This window comes from Lipophrys pholis (assembly GCF_963383615.2).
Source record: "Lipophrys pholis genome assembly, chromosome: 14".
Lineage (NCBI taxonomy): Eukaryota > Metazoa > Chordata > Actinopteri > Blenniiformes > Blenniidae > Lipophrys > Lipophrys pholis.
The window spans coordinates 24,902,616-24,921,618 of NC_137633.1; the positions used below are offsets into that span (position 1 = coordinate 24,902,616).

The window sequence follows — 19,003 nt, forward strand, 5'->3', positions numbered from 1 at the left end:
TGAGCTCCCCGATACCTATTTACACACACTTTGGCTGTGTACGCCAGTCCAAACGTTCTGGCAAAAGATTTGTGAAGATTTGTGGTTCTACCTGGGCCCCCCTATTCCAGTCTCACCTGCACTTTGCTGGTCAGGTGATCTCACAGAAATTGAAAGAGAATAAAATGAGTCCTGCATGCTCCTGGTTTCCCTAAGCGTCACAAAAAAAGCGATCCTCATGAACTGGAAATCCAAAAGTAATCTGAATATAAAGTTATTTAAAAACTTACTTCAAGACCACATCACATTGGAGAGAATGTCTGCTGGTAGGAAAAATAATTTGACACAATTTGAATCCACATAGTCCCCAATAATTAAATACACCATGTAGCACTGAGGGGGGCTCCGGCCGGTCTCGGCTTGGTGGCTTGGGTTGGGGCCTGGGGCCCTGTGCCCTTTATCCTTCTCTTGTGGGCTCTTCTGGCCTGGGGGGGGGGGATTCCTCTCGGCATTCTCCATCTGGTGCTTTCTTAGCGGGGGCGTGGCTCTCTGGGGTGGTTCGCTGGGGCCTCCCTGGGTTGGTGGGGCTGCCGTCCGCCGGGGTGGCGATGTCCGGGCCAGATGGCCTCGGGCCCAGGGGTGTCACACACACACACACACACACACACACACACACACACACACACACACACACACACACACACACACACACACACACACACACACACACACACACACACACACACACACACACTCACTCCTCATGAAAGGTGTTGCTGAAGTTGCTTGTTTTTTGTCATCATTTCCTCAAACTCTCAAAATCATGTTCCTGTTTTGTTGTTGCCTCTTTGTTAATTCATGTGACTGTCTAGATAGAGCTGCTCAGGCTGGTTAATCTAATAACAGTTGGAAATTATTTGGATCAGTGTGACAACTGTAAATAATATATGCATATCCCCCTCAATCTCTCTTCTCTTCTCTCTCTTCTCTCTCTCTTTGAGCGTTCCCCCCCCCCCGGTCGTGTACAGCAGCCATACCAACTTCTAATAAAAGCAGCAACAGGAGGAGACTCCAGGTCTCTTCCTTTTGCAAGAGCAAAAACTGTTCTGACTCCGGAAGGTTCTCAATCACATCATATTGTTGGCCCAAGCTGCCGAACCGGACAAGAGAGAGGAAAAAAAACACCAAAAAACCCAAAACAAACTCGCAGGCCACGCCCCCTTGCAGCAGCCACACGTCTGTGAAGCGGCGTTTTAACTTTTCAACTGCACAGTTTATTTCTCACCTCCAGTGCTTTCAGAAATACATTTCTCTGAACTGTTTCAGTAATAAAAGAGAGAGTTTTGGTCCGAGCGCCATGTTGGTCTGGTTTTAGCTACAGGAGCTGACAGCTTTGAGTGATGCGTTCAGGTGCATCATGTAAGCCTGCACTTCGACATTTTAGCGAGCTGCGGCGCACGTACAGTAGCGATGTTACAATCTAAATATAACAAAAATATGACTGATAGTCATTATCGAGCTGGAACACGCATGCGCAGCACACGGCAGAGCAGAAGTTTCGGCAGTGCGGCTCCGACACAGTTCAGCCAGGACGGTTGGCACAGCCCAAACAAATTTCGTCAGTTTGTTTGGCAGGAACCCTCACAACCAAACTTTCTTCTTGTACTTATGGAGAATGAATTATCCTTTAGCCACTGGACAGACCAGCTCAGTGTGTTCATGCTGTGCAGAGAGAAAACCCCTGACACGGTGAGCTATTTGTGGTTTGTTTTCTTTTAGATATAAAGAAATGAATGAAGATCACAACATGAGTCCATTCAAACAGCACACGGAGAGCAAAGGCTGAAATCAGTTGTTTGGTCTGAACAATGGCCAAACACTAATGTTCCAGAGGACAGAGGACCTAAAAGCTGACTCGAAGACAGAGTAAAAGTGAGTGAAATCTTTATTTGGGAGTCGAAGCACCACTGGAGTGAGCATGCACAGATTCTGGGCACAAAGAAAAACTTGGATTATGAGCGGGTTGAAACACAGAAATCCTCTCAGAGGTCTGAGCTGGACGGGCATAACACCACAGATAATAAACCGACAATCTGCCAACCGGTGTAGAAGGATCCAGAGACTTTGTGGAGGAGGTGACGATGACGGCTCTCAGGTGTGCAGCTCAGCTCCAGCGCAGATCTCTTTGACTCCGCCCACCACACAGACACACAGCGGGAGGGGGGGGGCACACCGGTGAGGAGAAAAACACAGCATGCACGGCAGTGGACCGGGACCAACACCACCTCACTCGTTTTTCAACGTCTGTGTGCAACGGGTGTTTCGGGGGTGATTCAACCTGCTATACTAGCTGCATTTTAGTTCTACATTTGTTTATTGTTGTTTATTATTATTGTTTGTGGAACTCTGTAATATTGAGTTTTCCCACTGTTTTATTTAGTTTCTTTCTATTATGACTTATAAGTGTTCAGTTATTATTGCAGGCAGAACAGTGTCTGCTGCCAGGAGGGCTCATGGTAGGTTGGCTCATTGAGCTCCGGTAATATAACTGTTTAAGGTCGACAAAAAGGCCCTTTGGTCGTCACACTTGCCAGGATGTGCTCTGTCCAACAGTTGCTGACATTTGGTGTTGATCTCGCTTGTGATATATGCAGGGACGTTTCTAGACCCCCTGGGGGCCCTAGGCAAGAAGAACTATGGGGACTCCCGGGTCCCAGAATAATGATGAATGAAGTCCAGTAAAGAAATACTTTAATAATCAACATGTAAAATAAATAATAAATAGCATTACTATCTAAACTGAATGCAAACTTTGCACACAATATATAAATGCCAGAAAAACAAACACGACTGAAACGTGGCAACATTTTAAATATGATAAAAATGCAACCAAGCAAAAAAAAAACAAAAAAACAAGGAATTGAAGTGGAAAGTAAGAACTGTGACACCTTGGTCTTATATCTATACTCCACTTGTAGTGCAATTTTTTTTCTTAAAACTGCTGCTTGTGGGCCTTGGCTTCTGCAAATGCAGCCACAATATCTTCCATATCTGAGGACCTCCGAACATCTCTGTGGAAATCAGTACTGGTCCTGTGAGCCTCTCCTGTGAGCCTCTCCTGGCTCATGGTTGACCTCAAATACATTTTGATGAGCTTCACAGCAGAAAAGCTCCTCTTACCAGAGGCAACAGAGACAGGAAGAGTCATGAGGAGACGCAATGCAATGCTTCGATTGCTGTATAGATCCAGAAGGTCCTCACTGTAAATGGAGTTTAAAATGTCATTTGGGCAGGTGGAGGCGTCGTCAGGGAAAGTGTAGACAGCAGAATTGATCTCTGTGGCAGTAGTGCTGACCACCGCCAGGTTCCACCACAGAGTCATGGAGTCAGAACTCCTAGAACCATTACTTTTTATTAAATAAACAAAAACTCAGATACTCACAGACACACAGCCTCTTCCAGGCTCTCGTCCTGTCCCTCTGTGTGTCCAGTGTGTGAGGGAGCACACCTGATTCACATCAACATGAATGTGTTTGGGTGCTGGTTTACTTGAAATGACAGTTAATAGGAGTTTAGGAAAAACAAAAGGTACATCAGGTATATTTCCAAACAACACAAAAACCTAAAAAAAAAAAAACAATTGCAAAATAAACTGTCTGCTTTTTTTTAAGCTGTTAAGGTTTTCAGTCATTAATAAATATGAGCATATCTAAACATTTATAAACATTAACAAACCTGGACACATTTCTGTTTGTGTGCATTTAAAAATAACTATACTGGAGAAAGTTGAACTTGACCTGCAGCTTTTCAGCCAAATTTCTCCTTTCAAACGGTAAATTAGAAGAGATGTGACAGAGTTAATGATCAGAGACTCACCGCTTGTTGTCTCAAAGTCTGATAGAAACCTAAAGAACAAACCAGAACTGACAACTTTAAGCCAATCACTGAGCCAGGGGCCATTTAAAAGTCACCCCAAGTCTTGGACATCAAACAAACACTGATTTGGTTTTATTTTATTTTATTTATTTTCACGTCAGTCACTCTGGTGTGTCAGCCATTGGTGAGATCGCTACTAAACCCCGCCTCCTCGGGGCGGCTCTCATGTCGCCCCAGGCTGCTTCTCACACACACACTACTAGAGAGAGAGAGAGAGAGAAATCAATCAAATACAGTTCAGGGCTCATTGTTAGTTTGTTGGGATAAACATATTTTGACAAAATGACAGTATATTAATAAACCCGTGAACCTGTTTTATCTGTCTTTTTCATCCCAGTGTCAAAAAAAGATTATCGTAGTCCAATAACGACTATCTGCCATATGTAGCACCACACACCTCAAGAGAGGGAGAGTATCAGACCGCTACATGTACTTTAATGTTAAGTCTCCAGCGTCACTCCACTCGTTACAGGAACAGAGTCAGGACCAGCCAATAAAAAAACACTTTCAATACAGGCTATGTGCTTTTGAGAAAGTGTATTTTGAATTTTCCCCAGAATTCCCAGACTTGAGAGTCCTGAGGTCACATTTTAATTACAGCCAGAGAGAAATCTTTAGTTTAAGACACCTTACCTTGGAGACTGATGTTCATCGTCATATTCTATCCATCAGTAAGTCCATACGGGGTTGCAGTGGCATTATAGAGAAAAAAAGAAATCCAGAAATCTCTGTCCCCTGAAACTTGCTCCAGCTCTCCTGGAACAAACCCCGAGCCGATCCCAGACCAAACCAGAGTTAGAATCTCTGCAGAGTCCTGGACCGATCTCGGGGCCTCCTCCCAGTTGGATGTGCCTGGTAAACCTTCGAAACGGAGGCAACCAGGGGGCGTCCTGATCAGATGAACCTCCTCAACTGACTCCTCTCAATGTAGAGGAGCAGCTGCTCCACTTTGAGTCTCTCGATGACCTTTATATCATGTCTACATGTTTTTTATATTATTACATTTTTAAAACTGACCAAAATCTGACTTATTTGGGAAACTATTGCATAACCCCCCCCCCAAATCAGGTGATCTGTTCTTCCTATTATTGAGTTGGATTGGATGGATGGAGGACCCCGGCTAGCTCAGTTGGTAGAGCATGAGACTCGCAATCTCATAGTAGAGGGTTCATGTCCCACGCTGGGCGCCACCTTCCTGTGGGCTCACCACCTGCAGGAAAGGTTGTTAATCAGTGCAATGTGATCTGGGTGACGGTGCTCAGATTGACACCCCCACCACCCGGGAACGGATAAGATGGAGAAAATGGATGAATTGATTGATTGATTAGAGAAGATGGTGCCCTGTGGCTCTGCAGCTCCCACTAATGTGTCACACACCCGTTTATCTGTTTAGTACGTACATCAAGAAACATGTCTTGCAGATATGCGACCGACCACCCCAAGCTCCGTCGACTGCGAGGTCCATGCCTCAAGTCCCAGATGGTACTGATTTTGTCAATATGCCAGCAGAAGCTATTGGTGCTTATTGCCTGCAAATAGCAGAACCTGCAGTATTTACTGCACTGAAAAAACTAAATAGTTGGACCAGCTTAACTGAAATGCTTCAGTTGGTAACGTTCAAATGAATCAATCTTCGAACCTAATCTAATTCATTAACTTAAGTTAACGAAGTTAATGAATAAGATTGTGACATGCTGCTGCTGCTATGAGAGACGCAACCAAACGGAATTTCGCTGTATTTTGTACAATGACAATAAAGCTTCTTAACCTCTAAGTGTAAAGGACTTGATTCATTCAGATGTTGCCAATTGAAACAATTCAGTTAAGCTGGTCCAACTATTTCCAACTATTTTCTTCTTTCAGTGTGGAGGTCCACTGAAATTCAAAGATTGGAGACTGTCCTTTGACAAATTAATTGACAGAGAGGACATTCCAAAAAATGAAAAACTGGACTACCTGAGAAAGTATTCAGGTGGTGGTGCAAAGAAAGCTGTTGAAGGATTCTTCATAATAGGTACTGAAGCAGCATGTGATTCTGTCTGGCAGCTACTCAAGAGAAGCTTCGGAGACCTATTCATCATTGGTAAGTCCCTCAGAGACGAACTACATGGATGGCCAAAGCTCAGCTCAAAGAATGGTTTGGAGCTAAGAGAATTCGCAGACTTCCTCGAGAGTAGCGAGGCTGCGATGCCCCATATTAAGATGCTCGACGTTCTCAACAACGACAGTGAGTCAAAACCTTCTACTAAAGCGACCAGTTTGATCAATAACCAGACGGAAGCGGAACGTTATGAAATCAAAACAAGTGATGAAGCCACCGTTCAAGGATTTTGTTGATTTCGTCTCAAACAAAGCAGATTTAGCCATATCGTCAATGCAAGCTTCAGAAGGCGTTGACAGTGAAAAACCAAAACCAAACCAGACCATTTAAGCAAAAAGTTTTACACAAATATGACACAGAGGATGATGAGGAAAGTCGCCCTCCCTCCCTGAGGACATTGTTGTCCAGGAATGCTTTAAACTTTTGTAACTTGTTGAGCCTTTTAAAGGGGTCTCCTTTTGGGATTTTCCTTCTGCTTGAACTAGTTAGATTATGAAGATTTCTGCATTTTTTCCTCTCTTCCAGACTTTTGCCTCATTAGTTCTTTGTTAAAGACCTTTGAATTTAGTGAGGTAGTCTGTTATGAACTTCACTTCCGTAGTCTCAACTGTGGAAATGTGTGCTTTGCAAAGCTCTGGCCTGTTCCAGAAGAACCTGCGTCCATGGTCAAGTGCTACAGTGCCTATCTTACCTTGTGCCTATTTCGTGATTTAATCTCTTGAAGTGTTAAATTTTTTTTTAGGGTTTTTGGAGAATATTTGTTTGTTGCTGTGATATTTTTTAAAGAGAGGCTCTTTCTATGTTATTTTTCTCTAATGACTGACCTGCATGTATAAATGTTCAACAACAATCTTTTCTGTTGTGAGTGTATGTGAGTCATGACGTGTCACTATAAGGAAGCATTCAACACAGTCTGGATTCCAACACCTCCGCCTGCACCTTAATCCACCTCAGTGAATTAAGTCCAGTTCATAATTCAATCCAAACACAGCTGAACCAGCTCAGTCATCACATGGAAAACATTCCCCCAGTTTAACCACACTAATGTTCTGCAATATCTTAAATATCGACTCCACACAACAAGATCTAAAAACAAATCCAGACTACTTGATGTTGGTTAGTTCCTTGGCTGCTCATTTCCACAGCCGTACTTGTACATGTTTTTACAAACAAGCACACACAGTTTGCATGTTTTCTCAGTACTTTACTGTACCACAGGGATATAATCAGGGAGCAGCAGCACACAATTTCACAACATGTTTCTCATGACTTTTTCTTTCCAGCAGGTTAAATTCACTCTGACTTTCTCCTCCTCTTCTGTTTGGATTCGTTGCTTCCCTGAAAGAAATATCACCAATGTGTCTGTGACATGAAGAAGACTTTAAACCCATTATTTGCCTTTTTTTTACCAATAGTTTTACCATTTTCGGTGATAAATCGTTTCTCTTTTTAAAGATGCATGCAAATGGTTCTCTGGTTGTATACTGAATTAATCCACAGATCAACAACGTGGAGTCTTACCTGAAAACAACAACAACAACAACCACAACTGCAAATACGTATCACATCCAGCATGGGTTTGCAAGATAGAAAGCTAAAATTACAGAGGTTCAACTAATTTACCCCCCTTATCGTTTCCCTTCTTGGTCCCTGTTTTCCCGATGGATCCACTTGAAGGTTTTCCCTCACCGCCTGAGTTTGATAAGTTTTTGGAAAGCCTGTTTGAACTCGTCATTGAAGGCGGTGTAGATAACAGGATTGATCAGAGAGTTCAAGTATCCCAGCCAGGTAAAAGTGTCAAACAGCAGTGGATCAAACCAGCAGTCTTTACATATGACCATGACCAGTGTGCCCACGAAGAAGGGCAGCCAGCACACGATGAAGGCACCCAGTATGATTCCCAGTGTCTTGGTGGCTTTCCTCTCCCGCGCTGCACACAGACGCTTCCTCTCCAGCACGCTGTCTGCCAGCTTCACCTTCACACTGTTGATGAAGAGAGGCGAGCCGCCGCCCCCGCCCACGCTGCCCGGGTGGAGGTGTGCCTCCTGGTGGGTGGCCGAGCTGAGAGAGCAGAGCGAGGAGCCTGCCGAGGTCTGGATGAGTTGTGCGGTGGTGAAACGTTTCCCAGCTGACGGCGTCTTGAAGATGCGAGAGCGCGCCGCGACATAAATCCTCCCGTAAAGGATGATGAGGAGCACAGTGGGAACGTAGAAAGCACCAAAGGTGGAATACAGAGTGTAAGAGATCTGATCTGTGTTCACCATGCACTCCTTCAGCTCCTCGTGGGCTTTAGCCTGCCGCCAGAACAGAGGGGGGATGGAAATTGAAATGGAGATCACCCACACCACCCCGACCATGACGGCCGCCCGGCGCATGGTGCGGCGCTTTGAGTATTCCAGAGCGTCTGTGATGGCCCAGTAACGGTCCAGTGCGATCACACACAGATGTAGGATGGAGGCCGTGCAGAAGGTGATATCAGACGACAGCCAGATGTCACACACAATCTGCCCCAGCGACCACGTCTTACTGACGGTGTACACGATGCTGATCGGCATGACCAAGATGGACACCAGCAGGTCTGTGAGGGCCAGAGAGCCAATCAGAAAGTTTGCCGGGGTGTGGAGCTTTCTGGTCATGAAGATGGTGGCGATGACAAAGGCATTTGATAGCATGGTGGCAAGCGTGACGACCGCCAGCAGCACGTACAAAGAGACCTGGAGGCCGAGGAGGGAGGCTTCACTCCAGGCCGGAGCCGCCGTAGTGAAGGAAGTCTCTGTCAAGTTGATGCTGAAGTAGTCCAGAGAGTTATTGTCCAACTCCATCGCACCCCCACTTCTTTAATCCTCTATTCTGTAGTTTCACACCAGCACCACCTGCACACAGTTCAGTTCAGGCATGGCATCAACGAACAGCTGCAGTGTGGCTGTTAATGCTGTTAACGTATTTCCTCTTATGTTGGCTTTGAAATTCCTGTTTGTAGGTAAAGGGCATCAAACTCACCTTTTTTTCAGTTTGAGCAGGAGTGAGCAGGAGTGAGCTCCACCAATAAACTGACAGCAGGGTTACATTTTATCTCTTCAGGTTAATGAAAGTAATAGTCTGACACACGCTTTCTTCAGCCTGCGTGTTTATGTTGTAATATATTCACTCCCACAGTGAGGGAGTATTGTTACGTCTCGAGCATTAACTAAGCTCGTTTTTATGACTCATATTGTTCCTAAATCAGCCACCCTCAGTAAGTAAACCAGAAACATCAGTGACTCCATTAAAAGGTAATGGGGGGCTGGACTGGACCCTCTTGGGTGGGGGTGGTGGAGGTTCAATCTCCAGCAAACAGTTAATGCCATTATTTCAGCTCACTACTTATGATTCATGCCCCTTCTCTAATATTGACGAAACTCACTGGAGTAGTGAAAGGAGCCAAATCCTCATTCGTATTCAGCTGCCGTCTTTTCTCTCTCTTATCTCATCTCCCGCCAGCAGCCACACCCTCAGACCAGGCTTTCCAATCTGTCAGAGGCTTTAATGGGCTCCTCCTTTTCAATGAAGCTAAGCGGGGAGCTGCATGTGGGAAGCGGATAATGACAGATACAAAGGTTTGCTTGCTGCCTTATCTTCTCTCAAGTCCACGTGAAGCCTGCTGGATGGAGGTTTTGTGCTGAAACTTGGCTTGGCTTGACATCTCTGATGATGCTGTGGCGCATGTACATCAAAACCGGCGCCACAAACAGTTTCACCTCTGAAACTTGCTCACAGATAAGCGTCGGATTTCCACATGCTCTGAAGAGTTTGTCTTGATGAGCTAAATCTTTAATTACTGTACATGAATTGTTGCTCGTCACATGGTTTCAGTTTTCAGCTACTGTGTCCGTCCACATCCTTCAGTCCGACTTTTATTCAGCCTTTCCCGCTGCCTTTCCATCCTGGGTGAGACAAAACAAAAAGAAAAGCAGGCGATTAGTTGTGTTTTCATCCCGTTTCTCCTCCTCCATGCTGTGTACTAATACATGAACACAAACCGCCCACACAGCACAGCCCACTCAGTCAGGGCAACACCAAACCTCTGAACTGAAGTTGCATCTCTGAGGAGGAATTCCAACTCTGTTCAAAAAACTGCAGGTTTTTTTTACAGGAGAGGTGAAGACAAATGATTACAAACTTCAGTAATAAGAAGGAAAACTGAGAATGTCAGTCGACATAGTTACTGTATGTTGACTGACATGAAATGTGAAATTGGGAACCAGTCGAAGCGGTAGAACGCCCGGACCCCCACTACCCGCCAATTTTTAACCGCACCTTAGACACATTGCATCCACTTCCTCAAAACACAAAGACACACCCCTACATGGGGGGCGGGCGGGAGACGGGGCTTCCCCCAGCACCTCCCGCTGGGGTCGCTGGAATTCGGGGGGCACGCTGGCTCAGGCATGGCGCTCGTGGAGGGGCTGGGGTGTGGTGTTCCCTCCCCATTCGCGATTGGATTAGTGGAGGATGGGATCTTGCAGTGGCCTGGTGGGGGCTCGGCTGGCAGCCTGGGGGGCGGGTGGCATCATCCTCCCCCCACCCAAGTGTGTGAGTGTGTGAGAATGTGGGTGTGTGAGCGCGTGTGGGCGTGTGCCTCTGAGTCTGCATCTGCTTCTGTGTGTGTGCGTGGGTGGGGGTGGGTGTGTCTATCAAGATCAGGGGGGGAGTATCATGGGGCGGGAACGTGGGTGGTGGGGTACAAGGCCCCTGGGGGTGGGTGGTTGGCTGTCCTCCGGCCAGGCCCGGCCAAGCCTTCGCTCTTCCTGGTCTGGGGGGGGCCCGCTCGGCCCGCTCGGCCCGGGTTCCCTGCTCCGGCCCGGGGGCCCTGCTCCAGCCGGTCTCGGCTTGGCGGCATGGGTCGGGGTTCCGGGGCCCTGGGCCCTGCGCCCTTTATCCTTCTCTTGTGGGCTCCTCTTGCCTGGGGGGGAATCCTCTCTGTACTCTCCATCTGGTGCTTTCTGGGCTGGAGTGTGGCTCTCTGGGGTGGTTCGCTGGGGTCTCCCCGGGTCTGGGGGGCTGCTGTCCGCCGGGGTGGTGGTGTCCGGGCCCGATGGCCTCGGGCCCCGGGGTGTCGCTAAAGGTTCCCCCACAACAGTTCCGGCCACACCCAGTGGACAAACCACACACACAACCACACACCCGCGCACGCACGCACGCACGCACGCACACACACACACACACACACACACACACACACACACATTCCCACTCCTCATGAGATGTGTTGTTGATGTTTCTTGTTTTCTATCATTCGTTCAGCTTTCAAAATCATGTTTTTCTTTTGTTGTCGCTTCTTTGTTAATTCATGTTCCTGCTTCATGTTACTGTCTAGATAGAGCTGCTCAGGCTGGTTAATCTAGAAACCGTTGGAAAGTATTTGGATCAGTGTGATAACTGCAAATAATATATGTAGCACTAACAAGGATATTGTATGTATGCAAGGTTTAGCAAGTTTCCAAGTACATTTAGGCCCTCAAAAACATTTTTACTTTTGTTGAAGAAAGTCTAAAAATAAAAAATAATGATAATAATATTAATAACAGATTATTACTGTAATAAGGGCTATAATAACTTTATTAATGACTAAAACAATGAATACAATCATAACTGCAATGAGTGTGATAACTCATAACTGTAATAATGACTAACAATAACAATGTAAGTATTGCTGCACTCATTCACAAACAGGTGACTAAAGGTTTTATGAAATTTGATTTTGTGTTCAACTGAATAAATAAACACGATTCACTCGGGATGTCCCGATCCGATCGGTAGATATCGGATCGGGGACGATACTGGTGATTTGTGAGTGATCGGGAATCGGCAAATCCAGCCGATCACCCCGCCGATCAAAAAAACAAAAAAAAAACGTTTTCACGTCAGCTGCCGTAAAGCGAGCCCCGTTTGCCACCTGCCGTAAACTGAGGTCAGCAGCCTAAAGCCATTGCGTGGATAAAACGTCAGCAGTCTGGAGGGATTATAATGTTGACAACCAAACCGGTCCAGCAGCCAGTTGTACTATTTGCTTCGCCACAGTCTCGAGAGGTGGAGCACCAGAGCTTCGTTTAACACAACTAATTTGATAAGACATCTAAAAAGTAAACATGCGGCGGAGTACGCTCAGCAAAGACGATCATCCGTGGAAATAAGATAACGTAATCACCCCCCTCCGCGGTCCGCTACGTCACCTAATAACCACAACAATCAGGGACTACAAGCTCCGGTCGAGCTGCAGAAGCTAGAAGCAGGCGGAGCGGGGCCATAGACCTATAAAACTAGAGTTACATATAGGGGTTTATGTGTTTATGTGCAGAAGTCTACTTCTGAATTTCTATGTGGTCTGTCTTCTTCTGTGTTTTTGTGTTTGGTGAGTCACAGTGCCCCTCAAGGCCTAGCATGTGTACTACATGCCCTGAAGTTTTTTTGGGAGAAGGCCAGGGAGAAAAAAGATCGTATTCTGAATAAGTTTCTGAGAAAACTATGTTCAGATTACTTTTGTCAGGTTTTGCCACTTTGAAGTGGAATTAAGTGTTTATAATTCACATTGAAATGTAAATGTTTTGTGACAATTCAGGTCAAACCTCTCATACTGCTTTAAGTTAAACTGAAATTTAATACACAAATAAGTTACATTGGAGCCTAAGAGCTTTTATGTTTAAGATTTATTTATTTATTTTTATTATTGTATTTGGACTTTTTTAAGGACTTATTTTCAACCTAACCAGTCAAAGACACTTTGAAGTGGAATTGGGTTCTTCTGATTGGTTTTACTGAATACTGTTTATGTTGTAGTTTTTTATAGTTTCTATGTTAGTCAAACTGATTCACTGGGTTTCGTTTTGAATTTTTCTTTATTTGCCACAAAATCCAGGAGAAGTTGTTTAAGTTAACATAAATAAGAGATAGTGCAGAGTGCAGAGTGTAATTGGTTTTTTGTTGTTATGACTGAATAAAGTTTAAATAAGTTCTTAAGTCATTCTGAGAAGAATTTTGATTCAATAAGTGAGTTTTACAATCATTTCTAGCTAAACAAAGCTTCTGCCAATAGTGCTTTTAGCTTCAGACATCTTAGTTGCTCCAAAAATAGACTATTGAGTATATTTGCAATAGCAATGTAAGTATTGGATCGGGAAAGTATTGGTATCGGCCGATACTCAATTCTGAAAAATCGGATCGGTATCGGGGGCCAAAAAGTGTGATCGGGACATCCCTAATATTCACTATTCATGAGATCTTCTGTTATGTTATTGATGGTTAAAAAATGTCTCCTAAATATGACTCAAAGCACTTTAGAATGAGATAAACGCAGCTGCATTTTATAACTAGAACTACACTCAGTCGAACGCATACCGTCACCCAATGCCACATTTCTTTGCTGAACCAAGTTAGCATCGCTAGTATGTTAGCCGTTACCTCATATTGATGCTAACTCGCCTGTGACGCAGCAACATCAGTGTGTAAAACACTGACCCAGGGCTCTGGTGTTTCTGGATACTTGCCAAACCGAAATATTAGCCGCTAGCACCGAAGCAGAGTTAGCAGTGTGCTAATAGCGGCTTCTGCGCTGCAGATCTGACTGATGGCTCGCCACGGAGCTCCAGTGTGTCCACAACTAAATATCTTACCTTTCCAGGAGCTGTTCGATCCCAGAGTTTAATCAATTGGTCCTTGGGTGATGACCAATCATCCCTGGAGATTTCATGCAATTTGGGTTAATAGTTTTTGCAAAAAGTTGGTAAAATACATTCAAACTAATAACTAAATACACACGGCCAAAAACAAAACCTTTGCCTCAACTTTCGTTGGCGAAAATGAGATACGCGCGCACGCAGAGCTCTTCTCTCCCGAGGGTCTGGTTTACAGTAATGAGGTTCATAATGACTGAACAAGAGAAACAGGCAATAGCAGAGCTTTCCTAAATACAGCCATGTGTGACATAACTTACGTGTACATCTGGCTTTAAAATTGGTGATCTAATACAGAGAAGCATCACAGTGCACACTTAAAAAACAAAGTTCAAATGTTGCTGTTTCTGACGGCGTGTATTCACTTCACTGCACTCCTGCTCAGTCAGGCTATCACATTCACATTTTCACACACTGAAATCCCGCTGCAGCATGCCCTGCAACCCGGGATGAACAAAAGATATGTTTTACCACTTTACACCAGATAAAATTTGCCTGGATGTAATAAACAGGTTTCAGATTAAACATGAAGACAACATACAACATTATACTGCACAAAGAGAAAGGATTTAGAAAAAACAATCAAAACAAACCAACACCCCCCCCCCCCCCCCCCCCCCCCACCCACCAAAGAAAAAACTAAAAACTAAAAAACTAAGGGTATATTAATTGCTTAAATAAATTTGCAGTTGAGAGAAAGGGAAAATAAATGTGCAAAATAAAAAAGAAATACAGCCACCATAATATGTCAATACAAGTTAAAATCCAGCCGCCGACCCCCCACCCCCACCCCCACTCCCACCCCCACCACGAAGCCCAATGTTATATGCTTTGTGATCAGTTTTCGAAGATCCTTTGCAGACAGACTTAATATGTACCTGATAATGAGACACAAAGCCAGATGAACTATGTCGATAGTAGAGCACACAAGGATAAAGGAGGAAGACGCTTATTGGTTAGCTCCCAATAGGCTTGGCCACTTTGTCATTCTGTCTCCTTATCACAAGTTCAAGTCAAATCTTTGGGTAAACAGCTAAGCAGAGGAGACAACATGTCTTTGACATACCTGACATTGTCTCTCATAACCGCAGTAATCCTTTCATGAGGAAGGAGCCAAAATATCTCCCTGTACCACTGTGCAATGGTTGGGGGTTTATGCTTTGCCAAATTTATCAGCATTTTCTAGACAGTAACAGCAATTTGTCACACAGTTTGAAATGTGGTCGAGCCAAAGCAACAGATTTTGATGGAAGGTCAAGAATGAACCGGCCTGGGTTGCTCTTAATGCTGACCCGAATGATACCACTCAGCTCTTTAGAAATTGCACCCCAGAATTTTTTTAATCAGATTGCATTGCCAGAAATATGTTCCAATTTCTTTTCTACAATTATTACATAGGGAAGAAATCAGGCGATCCAGCTTATTCAATATAAAAGGAGTTATATGTAAGCGGTGCAGTGTTTTATACTGTATCTCTCTGAGTCTATCACATGTAAAGGTTGAACTTAACACCTCAATGGTTTCCTGTCAGTCATCCTCAATATATACGGTGTCAAGGTCCCCCTCCCATTTCTGTCCCCCTCCCATGTCTCTGAGGTCACCTGGGCTGAGAGAGTAGAGAAATGTATAGAAGGCCGAGAAAAAATGTTTGATATTTTTAAGGTTGAAAAGAAATTTCTCATTGTACAATATCGAACCAGAGGGAGAAAACTTTCTCGAGTCAACAAAATGACGGATCTGGGGAAAACCATACAAGTGTTTATTGGGGATGTTAAATTTAGATTGTAGTTATTGGAATGTCATAAGTGAATTTTCTGTTTACAAGTCTCCGACCACTCTCACTCCTCTGCTATGTCACAGGTCAAAGATATTAGGGGCGAGATCGGGAGTAAAATCTTGGTTTCTTATAAGGGGGGGGTCAGTAATGAAGTGCAGGACGTCCCTCCATGTGTTTACAGATTCTCTGCCATACCCTGATTGTGTTGAATATAATATTTGAACGTGAGCCGGGATTAGACCGTCGTGAGACAGGTACGTTTTACTCTACTGATGATGTGTTGTTGCTGTCGTAATCCTATATATAATATATCTAATCAGTTTATGTCCCCTGGTATCTTCTTCCCATCACCTGTCGCCAGGCACAACAAGAGAGGAAGGCTGGAAGATCCATGAGTCTAGACAAGGCTCCAATTTAAGATGAGCATGTAGTCACTCCCACAGAGAGGCTCAGTTGTAATAATAGATATTTGGTAGAGCTCGGCCACCTCTATCAGTCGGCAGCTGGAGACCTTTGATTTTCTGCCGCTGTTTCTTGCCAGGCCAGATGAATGTAGAGAACACTCTTTCTATATTGGCTGTCACTTTTTGGGGTAACCAGAGATGTCACATTTGGAGAGGATACAAAAAAAAAATAATTCATTTTAATTAGGCTCATATGCCCCATGAATGACAGGGGAAGATTATGCCACCTCTCCAGATCCCTCTTTATTCTATCAAAAAATGGAGAATAGTTAAGCTTCCACAGGTCTGTCAGGTTTGGGGAAACATTGATTCCAAGGTAGGTGAAGCCCTTTCGGGAACATTTCAGAGGACAGCTCGAGCAGATTTTGGACGGTAGAATTACCTAGTGGCATAGCTTCTGATTTATAAAAAATTATTTTACAACCTGATAGGGAGCCAAATTCAGGAATAATAGAAAGGATAACTGGTAATATTATATATCAAGTTACGTTAAGAACAGCAATATATCATCAGCATAAAGGGCTATTTTATTAACTTTCCCTCCAATTATCCCACGGTGCACATCTTGTTTTGACCTCATAGCCTCAGCTGAGGGTTCAAGTGCAAGGACAAATAGTAGTGGCGACAGAGGACAACTCTTTCTATGTATGGTGAAAAGCAGAGATTGAGCACTGTTAGTCATAACACAAGCCACTGGGGAGTTAGGAAGTGTCTTGATCCATTTCAAGAAATCCCCTCCAATCCCAAATCTCTCAAGGACATTGAATAAATATTCCCATTAAATCCTGTCAAATGCCTTTTCAGCATCTAAGGATATGGCAAAGGCCCGGTATGAGTACTGAATTACATTGAGTAATTTTCTCACATTTGTAAATGAGTATCAGTTTTGTATGAATCCGGTCTGATCTGGATTTATTAGTAATGTCAGAAGCTTCTCTAGTCTTGTTGCAAGTAATTTTGAAAGCAATTTACTGTCCATTAGGACTAATAGGTCTATATGAGCCACAAATATCTGGAGGTTTATCTTTCTTATGGATAAGGTTGATGTTTGCCAGGTTTAATGTTGGTGGGAAGTGACCACCCCCAAATGAATGTACATACATGTCCGTGAGTGGTCCGGCAACTAGGTGGCTCAATTCTCTGTAAAATTCTGGACGAAATCTGTCAGGGAAGCTATGGCTCCCTGAACGTCCTTCAGAGTTATTGGTGCATTTAGTGTTTTTTGTTATTCCTCCGACAGACACGGAAGAGTCACTCCACTTAAGAAATGTGTTATTTTGGCAGCAGAAGGGTGACATTCATATGAATAGAGTTTCTGATAAAAATTTCATCATGTTCTTGTTAATATCTTTGGTTTTGTAGTGCCTATTCTGATTATCATCTAAAAGAGATGATATTGTGTTTGGTTCCATTCTGCCTTTTGCTAGCCTTGCTAATCGTCGGTTTGGTTTATTTCTTGATTCCTATAATCTATAGCCGCCATGTCCCGTCTGATAAAGACTGTTTGGCCCTCGTAAGTGAGCGGAGCTTGTTGCCTGGCCGCAGAGAGGACCCTCGGCTTGTCACCGGAATTATGCAGCTTTATAATCACAACGCATGGCCAGTCAGGTCTTGGCGGACCGAGGCTCCGGTGAGCCCGGTCAATCTTAATAATGCCCCGCTTGGTGTCCAAGCTGAGTAAAGTTGGGAGCCAGCTCTCAAAGAAAGAGACCGGCTGTCGGCCCTGTCTGTTCTGTTTGAGGATGTGGATCAGGATATTGTCCCTACGGCTCCAGCCCTCCATATCGGTACACTGCTCTGTTAAAATGTGCTCTTTAGGTTCCAGCTGGGTGACATGGCCGACATGTTGTCCTCCGCCGCTGAGATGCTCTGCGTCTGTGATGCGCTCTGCATTGGATTCCACCTTAGCAGTGATGTTGCTTAGTGTGGCGGATAATTCCACAAACGTACTGTCCATCAGAGTTGATATCTTCTCGATACCTTTTTGGGAAATATCCACAGCCAGGGTGTGAGCGTCGATGACCGGTGCCGCATACACCTGAGCTTCCTGGTTAGCTTCTTTGCTAAATAGCATACTCGTCTTTGTGTTTTGGCTCCTCTCCTGGCTCGTTAGTGGCAGATTTATCTGTCCTGGTGTTGGGCATGTTGTCGATAGACATGCAGTTTTTAAATTCAGAAAAAGTAACACATTAAGCATTAAGCTAGATTAGGCTCGGGAGCAGCGGGAGCAGCGGGAGCAGCGGGAGCAGCGGGAGCAGCGGGAGCAGCGGGAGCAGCGGGAGCAGCGGGAGCAGCGGGAGCAGCGGGAGCAGCGGGAGCAGCGGGAGCCGCGGGGAGCAGCGGGAGCAGCGGGGAACAGCGGGGAACAGCGGGAGCAGCGACGTGCGTCTACAGGGCGACTGCATCATGTGCTCCTCACGCGAACGTTTGAAAGGGTGTTTTTTTTTCCTCTTTAAGAAACTTGAACCTTGTTGGTGGTTATTCTGAACCAACAAAAAGTGAAATGAGAGAACATGTTCTCTCTGGATCGTGCAGGGAATGTTAAGTTTCCGTATTGTTGTTGGCGGGTTGTTTGTGGATCGTCAACACGATATATTGATTGATCATTCAATATACCGTGTTGAGTCTAGACCGTATGTTGAATGATCTCATTCAGTTTATGGGACAGATTGATGACAGAGGGTAATTTGTTTGTAGTCCCTTATTAGTCCTCAGAGGGGACATTTCTTCACCAAACGATCCATTGGCAGCAGCCACACGGCCCAGCGTTCAGGGGAAGCTGATGTGGTGCGAGGGTCTTGCTCAGGGACCCATAGTGCATGTTTTTGGGACTGTGGGGGGGAAACCAGAGTATGGGGACGAAACCCATGCTCACCTGGGGTGAACATGAAAACCTCATACAGAAAACACCCGGCTGGTATATGAACCGATCGCTTCCGGCTGCGAGGCATGTCTCAGCAGCACGTCATCATCATGTCGAACCCACCGCCTCCACAAGCCTCTTCACCCTCCACCATCACACTTCCTCCTCCTCTTG

General features: G+C 44.8%; 1 protein-coding gene across 1 annotated transcript in view; it reads right to left on the reverse strand.

Moving 5' to 3' along the window:
• Positions 1–7,208: 7,208 nt before the first annotated feature.
• The window catches only part of htr1d (5-hydroxytryptamine (serotonin) receptor 1D, G protein-coupled), a 35,184-nt gene continuing 23,389 nt past the window's right edge, over positions 7,209–19,003 (reverse strand). Inside the window, exon 2 of the mRNA XM_080480869.1 lies at positions 7,209–9,939. Within this exon, the coding sequence (XP_080336995.1) occupies positions 7,702–8,838 (1,137 nt within the window). The 5' untranslated portion in view covers positions 8,839–9,939 and the 3' untranslated portion in view covers positions 7,209–7,701. The remainder of the gene's footprint in view (positions 9,940–19,003) is intronic.